At 41.3% G+C, this 13,381-nt stretch overlaps 1 protein-coding gene across 2 annotated transcripts; it reads left to right on the forward strand.

The window, feature by feature from the left end:
* The first annotated feature begins 1,491 nt into the window (after positions 1 to 1,491).
* On the forward strand, positions 1,492 to 10,135 carry MPHOSPH6 (M-phase phosphoprotein 6). 2 transcript variants are annotated; one of them, XM_084215186.1, is made up of 5 exons: positions 1,492 to 1,636; positions 4,987 to 5,099; positions 6,659 to 6,749; positions 7,703 to 7,800; positions 8,257 to 10,135. In XM_084215186.1, the coding sequence occupies exons 1-5, from the start codon at positions 1,586 to 1,588 to the stop codon at positions 8,420 to 8,422; spliced, it is 519 nt and encodes a 172-aa protein (XP_084071312.1). In that variant the 5' UTR covers positions 1,492 to 1,585; the 3' UTR covers positions 8,423 to 10,135. The 2 variants fall into 2 exon arrangements, with proteins under 2 accessions (XP_084071312.1, XP_084071313.1); XM_084215187.1 differs by having other exon boundaries at positions 7,706 to 7,800.
* The last annotated feature ends 3,246 nt before the right edge of the window (positions 10,136 to 13,381 follow it).

Here is a 13,381-nt window from a genome sequence, read left to right on the forward strand (position 1 = left end):
ATCATTCAAAGTACATTCCTGGACAGTAAATGAACCGAAACTGCTCAGAAAAGCCCTGACGTTGAAGGTCATGCAATTAAACACAGGGCTCTGATTTGCAATGATCAACAAAAAGTAAATGAATTATTAAAATGCGCAGCAAATAGAACAAAACACCAAAAATGGACAGATTCTGGCTGTACTCTGCCATTACATTAATTAACAGCTTTCCCCTATTGGCTTGCTCACTAAAATTCAAACATATTCATTCTTTGATGAACATTTGTATTCAGAAAATGGCAAATTTCTTCCCAGCCTTCTTTTGTTGGGAAGGGATGATAGCTGTTGATGAGAAAGGGAACAGAGAAGGAGTAAAACAGCTTAGCTGCCACACTCACAATGTGACTTTCTCACTGGGGCCTTGAACTTCAGAGCAGCTTCAACTCATTTACAGAGCCTGGGAATGAAGGTGCCTTCCCTACATGAAAATTAAATATTTTCACGCAGTGTTATGACTTTGCCTTGAAGCATTTGTGGCTCCATGTTTCATTGGCATTTGTGGTCATTTTAGTCCACTGAGCTTAAATGTGTAATAAGGATGCCTGGATGTGGATAATTCTCCCTCCTTTCCCACTGCAATCAGGTTTTGTCCTTCATTATACCTTTCTGTAGAGTCTATTAGAACATAAATCTTCACAGAGTTCTTCAAGCTTTGACCTACATCTTGCATATACGGGAACTTTTCTCCCTAAATTGTCTTTTGGAGCACACCAGTTCATTAAAGTTTTGAACACTGAACCCTCACTCTTATTGCTTTATCACCCAGTTTATGTGCCAAATGTCAAAACAGGCATCAGAAATCTGATTTATGAGGATATATAGAGAAATTGTGGTACATGCTTCTGACTGAGAGTCAGCTGGCAATTCCCCATCAGGATTTCCTCCTCAGCTCCCACTGCCCAGCAGGGCACTCCAACACCAGCGCTGCAAACATCGAATTCACAAATCACAATTCAGGACTAACAAAGCTTTGAGGCTTTTTGTAATATCTTTGAATTTGTGTGCTTTCCAGTTTTAATCACATCTGACCATTTTGTGAATTTTTTTTTTTTTTAAATAAAAGTCAGTGCTGATTGTAAAAAAAAAAAAAAAAAAAAAAAAAAAAAAACACCAAATGCTTATAAAGTCAAGCAGTCTCCAAAGCCAGTGTGAGAAGTATTTTATACTCTTTTTAACATACCAGAAAATTATAGATGAAGCTGCAAGCCGACAGTACTACAAAACACACAAGCACGGGTAAGGCAGGTCAGGTTCACATACTGATTTACCATTTCATAGCGAGGCGGATTTAGGTCCTGCTCACACCCCCGATCACCCGGCACAGCCATAAACTTTATTTCTATCGCTGGTTTTACATCACCAGCGCACCCCCTGGCCCCGGCGGCTCCCGGGGCCGTGGGCCGGGCGCCGTGAGCCGGGTGCCGTGCCCGCGGCCGCCCCCGGCCGGAGGGTGGAGCCGCGCCGCCGCCTCGCCCCGCTCCTCCCGCGGCGTGCGCGGCCTCGGCGCTACGCGAGCGCGGGGATCCGCCGCGGCCTGCCGGCCGCCATGGCCGGGGAGGTGAAAACCAAGCTGTCCAAGAACCTGCTGCGCATGAAGGTGACGGGGGAAGGAGGGGAGGACGAGCCTGAGGCCTGCGGGGGGGGCTGGAAGCGGGGGCAGCAGGGCCGTGCACCGATGGCGAGCGGGCCCCGGCGCTGTGAGGCGCGGCCGGGCTGCGTGTCCCCGGCCACACGCGGCCGTCCCGGAGCCCTGGTGTGGGGCATTGCCGTGCCCATCGCCGGCCACCCACGCTCCGGTTTATCCATGGGCCTCTCCCCGGCCCCCTTGCCGGGCTGCTGCCCCAGTAAGAAATCACTGATGCCGGCACCGAGCTGCTCGAACGCGGCGGTTGCAAAGTGCAGGGTTCGGTGCGGGAGAGCAGCCTCATGGCTCCGGCAAAAGCCTGGCCTCAAGGGCCAGCTCCTGCCCACCTTCTGGGAGTGCTTTCGTTCCACCTCCCTCCTCTGCTGCTGGGCTGTTTGTTGTGAATTTAAATAAAAATATTGCAAGGGCACATTGAGATGAAAATATCGATGCTGTTTGGTTTGCTTGGGGGTGGGGCTTTTAGTATTGAGAAGAAAGTTTTGTTGTGTCCATTTTTACCCCTTTTTACGTTGCTGGCTAAGGAAATCCCAGCCTGAATGGGGATTAGCATCCGGAATTCACCAGCTTTCCCAACTCATAAAAGCCAGGGATCTTAGGAACATCCCGATGTGCTTATTACCCTTGGAATTGTGAATCTCGTGTCAGCAGTGAAATTAGTCTCTGCTCACTGGCTAATGGATTCTGCTTCACACCATGTACTACAACTCCTAATTCAGTAGAGTACGTTCTCTGATTGATGGTCCTTTATTGCTGGAAAACAACCAGGAAAAGTTGAGTACCTTTTTTTTTATGTTAATATTCAATTTTTTAACTGAACATGATGGGGCCTTTGTGGCTTCTTGCTTGTGGTGTTTTATTTAGCCATTTTTTCCCCACGTATATGGGCCTATATTTCACATTCTGGCTGAAAAGACTTAGCTGACTTCAGTTCAATTTTTCACATAAAGTGCACTCTGCTACAGTTGGATGATGAAATATTTACCCTAATTAACAGATGCTTCTAAATCTAAAACTTGTACACAGAAGGAACAAAATACATCTTGCCTCACTCTCTAAAGGGAGTAGGTGTACAACTGAGTCAGCCAGCAATGTGTGATACAGTCAGACTCCCATAACCTGGATGGCAACATCATTATTTTTTCTTATTTTTATATAATACACTTTTTAAATGAAAATTTTCTTTCTGTTGTTTGCCATATTTCAAAAGCAGGTTTTTGGATTGTTTTTTGTCTGTAAGGCCATGGAAAACCAGACATGTGAATATGCTGCCATGACATTTGCAGGTTCATAGTCCAGGCAGTAATAACCAGCTTTGACGAGATCAGTAGGTTTTGAAAAGGTCATACACAGATCTTGCATTTAGCACTTTGTTTCTGCAGATCTTCCTGTTTACAAATGTTTTAATTAAGCCTTTAGCAGCTGCCTCTGCAGGTAGTGATCCAATGTGTTAGCAGAATTCAGCAGGTGGGTGCAGTGGCACCCAGATGTGACCCAGAGGTGTGGTTGGTGGTGTTGGAAGGACCACTTGCAATAAATACTGGGCCACATGGAGACACACTTTTAGATCTTGCAACATTTGATCCAGGTCTCAGCCTGGGGAAACTCACTCAAACAGCTCCTCAGTTACTGACTTAGACATTCTGTGCCTACAACAACTGGTATATTTTTAATTCATCAGTGTGTGTTTACATTCGAGAGAAACCTGATCACATAATTTCTATCTAGGTTTTTCCTGTAGTAATCTTCAGGAACATAATCTTTAAAATGGAGTGTGAAATGATTATTTAATTGGGTTCTTGTAGCAGAATTTCTTGTGTTGAGATTTTCGACTGGCTAACCAATTTCCTTGAGCAATATGTTTTTCCACATGATAGATTCACTTATTTTCCTCAAGAAGATACTGTAATTTTAATTGGAAAGCTTTGACATATTCTGAATCGACTCAGAAAACAGAAGTCAATTTTTCTTTCATTAAAGATCTTGTACAGTGAATGCAAATAGAAATAGAAAATTAAACACTAGCTCTGTTGGCTTGTACTTCTGAGTTTGATTTGGTTGGGCATTTTGCAAAGACTGAAGAGATGTGTGGGTTGTTTATAATACATACATTGCACACCTGTATCACCTATATATTTTTACAGGACTGTGTGTGAAGTGTATTGTTAGACTTGCCTCTCTCTGGGAATTAGCTTGGTATAAGTGTAGACAGGTACAGTTATCCAAACACTTTCTGTAGATCCTCAGGAAGGTCCCACCTTTTAGGGGAGGGGGGACTGTATGGATTAGCACCATAAAATTTTGAAGAGTTCTGTTTTTTTCCCAGCGTGTTTCATTGACATTGTTTAGACTTAATTGTCACTCAGTTCAGGCACCTGACTGAAGACAAATGGAAATTAAAATGCTGTTTCACAGGCCTCAGGTCTGTAGTTCTGTGCTCTCAGCAGTTTTTTATAGGCTGTGACAGATGTCTTCTTCTACTCCCAGCTGTTGAGGGGTTACTGTTCCTACCTGCCTGTTCCCATCCTCTGACAGAGGTTATCACCAAGGAAGCAAGTGATAGGAGTGTCCTTGTATTAGGAAAAAATAGCAGGCTTGCCCTAAACTTCATTCTTGGTCTCAGCTCTTTTGGCAGACTGTTCCTGCAGTGGGTTAGCAGGTCCTTAAATACAGTGCTGGACCAGTACTTTGGTGGGTCAGTGAGAACTGAAGAGCTGGGAACATCTTCCTTTAGCACAGCTGGATACAGGCGAGTTTTCTTCATAGTCTGGTTTCAAAGTCTTACATTTTTCCACTTCCAAAGGTAGGTTTGTGCCTTCAGAGCTACAAACACAATCCAGTTCATTAAATCTGAGAAGAGGATGGTTGAAAATACAGATGTTTCAAAAAATGGCCAGCCTGGTATGACCCACCTCCAGCTCTAAGCTCCAGTGCTGTTTGTATGGGTGGTGTTGGTTCCTGATGTGCAGCAATAATTTCAACACCATTATCTTCTTTCTGGCTTTTACTGAAACATTAGAAAAACCTTCGTAAAATTAGGGAACTGGGACAACTCCAGTCCATCAAAACTAGCCAGGACAGGTCTGTTTCTTTTTATGTAAGTACAGGTGGGACTGACTGTTAACTTCCATTGTCTGCTTGCACAAACTTTGACCAAGCTCAGAGAAAAAAAAATCACAAAAAACATTTACTTTATATCAACTGCTAAACATTATGTAATGGATAATTGCTATCATGTAATTACTGCACGTTCAGAAGATACTCATGATGCAGAAAACTGAAGCTATGTATTTGTGTCTTTGTAGTTCATGCAAAGGGGTTTGGATTCACAAACTAAAAAACAACTAGAGGAAGAAGAAAAGAAGATAATTAGTGAAGAACACTGGTATCTTGATGTACCAGATCTAAAGGAAAAAGAGTAAGCTTGTAATCTTTTGTACTTCTTATCGTCATTGGATTGTTTTGAAATGGAAATAGCATATTCATATTTTTTCCTGTAAGATAAGTATTATAAATAACCAGTTAACAGAAGCAAAAATAGTGACAGACTGGCATTAAAACTTCTTTTATTACTTATTTTGAGGGCTATTCTTGGTGTTGCCTAGTGTAGTTTGACCTACTTTCAATTCGTGTGTGTGTTGTTTTCTTTCACTCAAACATTCTTCTAGATGCATGTAATTAGTTTCTTTCAGTCAGGGTCCACTTCATTCATTGCTGCTTTTCCCCTTCATTAGAAACAAAGTTTGACACCTTGTGTTAGTAAATTCAGCTCCAGACACGTGGTTAAGTTGATTCAGGACAGTTCTGTCCTCTTGTGTCCCGCTCACTTCAAATCCTGGTTTTGAAATAGGAGAGATAATGGCAAAAATAAAGGAAGCCTGAGCTAATAAGGAAAAAAGTGTCCTGCTCTTTAGAAAGGTGCCTTAAATAGCAGGAGAACTACTTTTGAAATTGCTTGGGTTTCATCCTTTCTAAAGTGAAAAAAAAATCCACTGAGGGAGAACATACATAGTTTTGAAAAAGCTGGGACCCAAGGAATTAACTGTAGCAGAATAAGGCCATTGATAAACTCTTTTCCATTACTCTTGGTGGGTATGACAGAAAGGTATTTGAGCTTCAGTTGCAGCAGGGATTGTTCAAGCTGGACTTTGGGAGAACTTTTGTAACAATAGGGCTGTTGAAGCTCTGGAGTAGATTGCCTGAGGAGACACTGGATTCTTCATCATGGGAAGTCTTTTGGGGACAGGTTAGCTGGACCTCTGCTGTTCATGGCACATGTGTGACTGATACTGCCTTGAGGCAGGACAATGAGCTCAATCTCTTCAGCCTAAGTTCTGTGATCATGAGAGTTTGATTTACATGGGAGATGAAGAGGATGAGGGAACAGGTACATATGTGTGAGGAAAAGGATGGAACAATCCACCAAAGTACTTTTATCTGACACATGTATTATGAATGCCTCAGGGTCATGTTTCTTTTCTCACTCCATGCTCATTAAAAGAGGAAAAAAAGGAGGAAGAAGGGGGAAATATGTCTGCTGAACAGAGAGTGACACAGTGTTTTATACCCTGACGCATTCAACTAATGCCAGGTCTAACAGCACAATGAAAAATTAATTAGAGGCTTTTGCTGGTATAGTAGTGCCACCTGGGGAGTGATATTTATGTGGTATTTTTATTCTGGCAAAAGTATTAATGTAGGCAGAACCATACCAGAAAAGAGTGCTTTTTGTCAGAAGAGTTAATTTTGCTTGTGGAACTGGCACAGTTTTACTGGCAAAAAGGATTCCTTTGCACTCCAAGTTCCTTGTACTGAAAGATTTATCAGGGCAATTGAGCAGAAAGTAGTTGATGGTTTAAAATACACTGTGGTTTTGTTTATTTCTGTGGGGAGAAGACAGCACATCCTTTTTGCATTTGTTTAATTTGATTATTTTAAAGTGCATGCTTTGACAAAATGCTGGGTTTGGGGTTTCAGGAGCTGTATAATAGAAGAGAGAAGCTTTCTGCGATGTGAGGATCTCGTTTATGGCAGAATGTCCTTCAAAGGATTCAATCCTGAAATTGAGGTACCATTTCAGTGTCCTGCTTTGAGGTTGTCTCACATTAGGATTGAAGCCCTTGGGGATGGGGATTTGAGTTTTTAGACTGCAGCTTTATTGGCCTTTGCAGCGCCTTCTATAAATCCTCCCATGTCCAGGAACTCCATCATTCAACCCTAAATGTTGATCAATGCAGCATCTGGTAAATAGAATCTTTTTAGCTCTCTGTGTTGTTGGTCAGTAATTGCATGACTCCTGCAGATTTTTCCCTCCCTGAAGTGAGGAAGCCATCCCACATGCTGCTCACCAAAACAAAAGCTCACTTTTCCTCCTGACATAGAATGCAGAGTCCAATCTACAAACATTCAACCCTATTTATTCAACACTTACTTGTATCAATAAGGGCTTAGAGTTCCAAAGTAAAAATGCCCGGCAAGAGTCTTTAATTTCTTTCTGGCTTGATTCGTGCTGATAGAAGTACACAGGGACAGTAATGAAAAGGTTAGCACTGAACCTGAAGCAGGAGGATGAAGGTGTAAAGACTAAGAGATTTGCAGAAGGCCAGGTAAGGTAATTTACTAGAGAATTCTTTTAGTTACTTTGTACTTGCTGTCCCTGTGACTGAGCATATGATTGCTTCATGGCTTTTACTGTAAATCCGTGAAGATATTCTTTCTTTTTAATAAAACCATTTCAAGGTCTGTGTGCTAACATCACAATGAAAAATTAATTATGATCTGGTCTCCTGGAGATGTTTGGAGGGCCCTTTAGGATGTTTGAGTAGCACAATACACTGAAAACACTGTCTCTGTTGCCTTTTCTTCATTAGTTTTCATAATGATGGGCTCTAGCATAACCAGGAACAGAAAATAATGACTAAATTTGATTCTTACCTTTTATGATCTTCTACCAGTGAATTTCAGCACTGTTGCCATTGTGTCATGGTTACATGCTTAAGCTGTTTCTCACTTCATTTTCAGAAGTTAATGATCCAAATGAACTCTAAGTGCAAGGAGGAAAAAATTGAAGAGGATGATAAAATGGAGGCTGATGTGTCAGATGAAGAAATGGCCAGAAGGTAAGTTATGTTTTATGACATAATCAGTACTAGCTAGTAATATGATGTGTTACTGTATTATGTGTGGGGAAATAAAACCCAAAAAGGAAACAAACAAAATTTAAAAAGCCCACAATAGATGTGGAACTGTACCAAATTGATTTTCCAGGAATGCTGGTATATATTCACTTGAATATCCATTGCATTTGGGGGTAAATTCTCCATCACTTATAGGTGTTTTCTGCCCTTTGTTATCCAGGTATTCCATGCTAATTTCCTCCTTGTTACCAGCAGCTAACAAATTGAAACTATCAGAATTAATAATAATGTAATAAGTCATGCAGTACTTGTGCTTCTCCAAGCTTTTAATGGCCAGACTTTTTACACCACTTGAATTGTTGATTATGTTTAGGATATGCACCACGATTTTTCCTCTGATTTTAGTTGAAGGTGTAATTTTTTTTATTCTCTCTACAGATATGAAACATTAGTGGGAACAATAGGGAAGAAATTTTTGAGAAAAAGGGACCAACGTGTACTCAAGGATGACGATGAAGATGAAGATGATGAAGTTGAAGAGGGGAATAGTAACACAAGACCTAGTAAAAGAGCTAAGAAAATGTTCCTAAAACCTCAGGATTAATGTCAGCTGCACAAGTGGAGCTTGTTACCTAATGCCTACCAGAGTACCAAGAACTGGAGATTATTTGGAGCTTTTGCTATTTAATGTAAAGGGTGGATTTGTAAATCTGTTCTATTCTCATTGAAATTTCTACCATCCACAGGACAGACACTTTCCAAAGTGGGTGTTTATATAATGGATGTTGTACATCCTTTCCTCTCTCAGCAGCTTTTCATGAGTGGGGCACTCATCCCATCGGTCTCTTAAATGTTCTGCATAGTTAAATTGAGTGTTGCATGCAATCAAAAGCAACGTTATTTACAATTTAGGATAACATCTGAAAGAAGTATTTGGAGTAAAGATGAGCTGTGTCCAATTCAGTAAGGCAGTTCAGCTTTCACTGCTTGCTTTATTATGAAAATGAAACCTGCGCTCTCTTCAAATTGAAAAAAGTCAGCAGAAACATGCTTGGTTTGTGATCTTTTTTACTGTGCTAAGAATAAGATGGGAGAAGAACAGAGAGATAAAATCCACTTTATTGAATTTTATTTTTTATAAGGTTTATTTAAAAATAGAGGATTTTGTAGTGAAACTTTTTTTTATACATCAAGCCAAATATTGGGTGACGTTTACAGTTTGAGCAGATTGTGAATCTTAGTTTCTGCCTTCCAAAAGAAATTTGCTAATTTTGCCTCTTTTTCAGCAAAAAAATCCAATCTTATAATTATGTAAGTCTTGTCATAAAAGCATAATAACAGTTTCAGAAACATACTTGAAAGCAGAATAAAAGCTGTGGTGTTTTGTGTTAATGATTGTGGATTAGTTTATTTAGTGTAAAAAAATTATGCTTAATACAGTCTGATACAAGGAGAGATCCTTTTTTGTGCTGGCCACAGATGTCCCCAACATTTAGCTGAGTGCACTGATTTATTTAGCATGTGATGAAGCCATCTAAAGTAGTATTAGGGTAGAAACACCATTCTCTTTGGTCAGTTGGTTCTCTGGGTCTGTTGAAAAACCGCAGTGTGTTCTTGTCTAAAATCATTGCAATTCTTTGTGTACAGCCTTTCAACAAGAAATATTGCTATTGCTACATTTCCTCAGGATGTCCAAGCTGCTCATCCTTAATGCTGGCTCTCTGCAGAAAGGAATTTGTAAATTGAAGTGAGGAGTGGCCATTTTGCCATGGGCACGAGGCTTTTTTTGGTCTTTTTTTAACAGCTCAGTGAAGCAAGATGTGAAACTCAATTATTTAAGGAAGGACGCACTGTGTCTGCTGTATTTTGCTTGTGATACATGAACTATGATCCATATATCAGGAGCACCTAATTAGATATTCAAGATGGATCACACATGGAAAGAGAAATATACTTTTAACCTGGTAAGGGGACTTTGTACAGGTGGAAAGGCTGTGATTCATGATCTGAGATAGTTTTTCAGAGCTAATTAAATGCTACTGGTTCAATTACTTAAAACCTGATCATATATTACTGCTTGCTGAAAAGGAGTTAATGATGGCAAGACATTTTTCTTCCCATGGAAGATGTGACCTGAGCTATGAAATGATTTATTGTTGGTCATCACAAGAAAAACTTGGAATACATCCCATTATTCTTGCTTATTAGTAGGAAAATGATTCCTCTGAATGGATTTCTTGAATGGAGAGCGAATTTCTGCATAGCTGTGCTGAATAATTGAGGGGTGAGGTGTGTTCTGGTGAACCACCAGCAACCAGGAGATGTCACTACAGTTGCATGTCCTGAGAGACTGTGGGCTGGGGAAGTGTCCAGAGTGGTGCCATGGAAAGAAGCTTCTGGGTTATTTTGGTAACAGCAGCGGCTGAAATGAATTCTATGTGGAGTCTTCCTTTTTCAGTGTTCTGCAGAGATCTCTCCTGCATTGCAGGGTTCTGTTCAGTCCGGTGGGAAGTAATTCTCATCAAAGGGCATTCTGCCTCCTTAATTTCATGTCATTCCCTCAGGGATAGCTGGACATGAGAGTGGCACAGTCCATGGATGAGCACATGAGAAGCTAAACAGATTCCTAGAAAATCCACGATTTTGGAATTGGGACAGAGGAAGGTTGGTTCTGTTTCAACAGAGCTGAGTTGAACAAGCTGTGAAGGAAAAGGTAGATTTTAGTTTATTGTCTTTAAATCTGGGAGCTTTGCTGTTCACATTCGGCTGGTGGCTCAGTGCTACAGTAAGACCAGCTACTTATTTTTAGCACAATCTTTTATTCATGGAGTATTTGCAAAATTTGCCTTTTGAAAGCACCATCCATAGTGTGTTATTGTGAGCAAGACAAAACCAAAACTCAGCCCTGTGTGACTTTTTAAATGTACTTAAAGTGCAGAGTTACAAGCAGACATGGTGGGATGTTCTGAAATACCCGTCTGCATTTCCAATGGTATAAATACATTTATGGATGGATTTAAGTCCGACTTGAGCTTCCTACCTGAGGTAGAAACATTCTGCTGTATAAAAATCTATGCTTGAACTACTCTTGACAGAGGTGTAAGCATAGCAGTGAAATATTCATAAAGCAAACCTGCATTGATTCAGGCTTTCTTGGCTCTGACTCAGGCTCCAGTACATTTTATGTGCAAGCTCCTAAGCTGTAGCACTTTCCCAGGTGCTCATGTTTCTAAATGAAAAGTGTTTCTTCTTTGACGACTGAAGCAAGCTGGGTAAGTAGTGGTTTTGTTACAGAAAATGGCTACCTGCAAACTGGCAAAGTGTTACCAGACACCAGAAGGTTTCGTGCCTGTGACCCTGAAGTGTGGTTGTAGGTGGTGGTCACTGACAGCTCATGTATGTCTGTTCCTTGTCATGTGAAGTTTGGTCCCTCCCTTTGGCAGGCTGGTGGTGCTTATTTTGTAATAACTGCTGGGCTTGAAAATATGGAAGTATTGAAAAACTTTGTCTTTCTTGCTGATGTTTCTCTTTTGCTTCTATTTTGCTTAGTATTGGATCTTAAAAAGTCCAGGACCAGAGTCCAAGGGAAGTGAGCCATCCAGTGTGAATTTAGTAATGCTTGAGCTGATTAAACTTTGCTTCTTGGGGAGGGGCAGGATGTGCAGTGGTGCTGTGGAATATGAACTGTGTTTCTTGTGCTCTGTGTCTTGTTCTCTAATGAGACTCTCCATTATGCAGGGCTCCAACCATGGGTGGCTGTCGTTGCCATTGGGCACTGCCTGTGTGTGTAATGGGCAGCTGGGCTGGGATTCTGGGACTTCATCCAGCATTCAGACTTTAAAAGAAATTGTTTGTCTTTCTCTTGATTGGAATACCATACTTTTAAATTGTATTTGGAATTAGATGAGTCTGGGGGTGTAGGGGGGGCGGTTTCTCAGCATTTGTTTTGCTTCATTTGAACAAGAGTCCACAACTAAAACTGCAAAATCACTTTGGCTCTCATTAAACCCTTCTCTGAGAATGCTAATAAAGCATTGTGGTAGGGAAGGATGGCAGCCATCCCACAGTTCCCTACCACATGTGAATTCAAGTTTCTGTGAGAGCTGATGCTTTAAGGACGTGGTGGTTTGTTTTCTTTTCAGGCTGGGAGAACACAAGCTTCCACAATACTGCCTTGCTAATGGAACCCCAGCATGAGGCCTCAGGGTTTGTTTGGTTTTGTTTGGTTTTACACCACTCATCTCAAACCTCTGAGGGATTTCAGGCCTAGCATTCACACCTCAATAACCTGCTTTCATCAGCTTTTGGGGAGCTTTAGTTAAACTGTGAAACTGTTCCTTAGCTGCATGTGTTGACATTTCTTTGTGTGATTTCATGTTTCTCAGTGAGGACCTGCTTATAATTGTCAGATCAAGATGAAAAATTAACAGATGGGAGTCAGGGAGATGGTTGGAGCTTCAATCACCAGCAGCTCTGTAGATTTTTGGCAAGAACCAAACAATAGAAGGGGTAGCTGGGTGAGTCCCATCGCTGCAGGCCCAGTTAAATGCTGATAGGAGCCCACTGATCCCCAAGAAACCCTTGCATACAAAAATCCAAGCAATTACCTGGGAGCAACAGCAGGAAAACCTCTAGGGAAGTTGGGAGGCAAAATATCCACCCTGTTAATGGCTATCCTCAAGACAAGAAAACAGCTGTGGTTGATGGCACAAAGAAATGTTTGGTGAGCTGAGTAAATGAGAATCCCATCAGATAGAATAGAGGTGGTCAGTGTTTTGAAGCTTGTAATGTTCCCTGAGGTCTCAGGGAGCACCTTGTCATGATCAATTATTTCTCATATCATTAAATATTTGTCATGATCAATTAGAAAGGGGTAAAAACCCTTAATGGGATATTAATATGAGTGAATAGCCTGAACACAAATTACTGAACAAATTCCATAATTCTATTATTAACAGAAAAGCTGTGTTCTGGCCTCAGTAAGATCTTTCAGTGTCCCCTGTCACCTCTTCTTGGCTCTCAGTTCCTTATCCCCGTGCAACTATCTATATACCCAGGCCATGAGCTGCCACCATGGGTGGTCACACAAAGAGCTGGCGCACAGCAAGCCCAGCAGAGATGACTCCTGGGCCTCCTGTTGAGTGATTGTCTTCCTCAGCCTATGACCTCTTCCTCCAGGTACCTGTAAGAACTCACCATCTCCAACACCACTGCTGCATTTGTTCAATATTGGCCTGTTTAGTTCAAGTGTCAGGTAAGAGGTTCTAAGGAACAGGTAACAAGGGACTGGATGTCAGGAAATGGCCTCCAGTTATGTCAGGGAAGGTTTTGATTAGATACTCAGAATATTTTTTCACAGGGTTGGAAAGGACTGGAAGATTGTCAAGGGCAGTGGTGGAGTCACCATCCCTGGAAGTGGCAAACGAAGGACAGAGTTTAATGGTGAACGTGGTTGTGATGTTGGGTTGATTGTTGAACTCTATAATCTTAAAGGGCTTTTCCAACCTCAGTGATCCTGTGACCCTAAGTCTGAGGTGGGAATGGCTGGCCAGCAGATCAGAAG

Source organism: Fringilla coelebs, assembly GCF_963513975.1.
Source record: "Fringilla coelebs genome assembly, chromosome: 14".
NCBI classification, from domain to species: Eukaryota; Metazoa; Chordata; class Aves; order Passeriformes; family Fringillidae; genus Fringilla; species Fringilla coelebs.

Bases quoted from the DNA above. Each gene is read 5' to 3' on its own strand.
- MPHOSPH6 (XM_084215186.1), top strand. From the start codon at position 1,586: ATGGCCGGGGAGGTGAAAACCAAGCTGTCCAAGAACCTGCTGCGCATG. The intron at 1,637-4,986 runs GTGACGGGGGAA...GTGTCTTTGTAG, and splicing joins AGAACCTGCTGCGCATGAAG to TTCATGCAAAGGGGTTTGGA. The intron at 6,750-7,702 runs GTACCATTTCAG...CTTCATTTTCAG, and splicing joins GATTCAATCCTGAAATTGAG to AAGTTAATGATCCAAATGAA.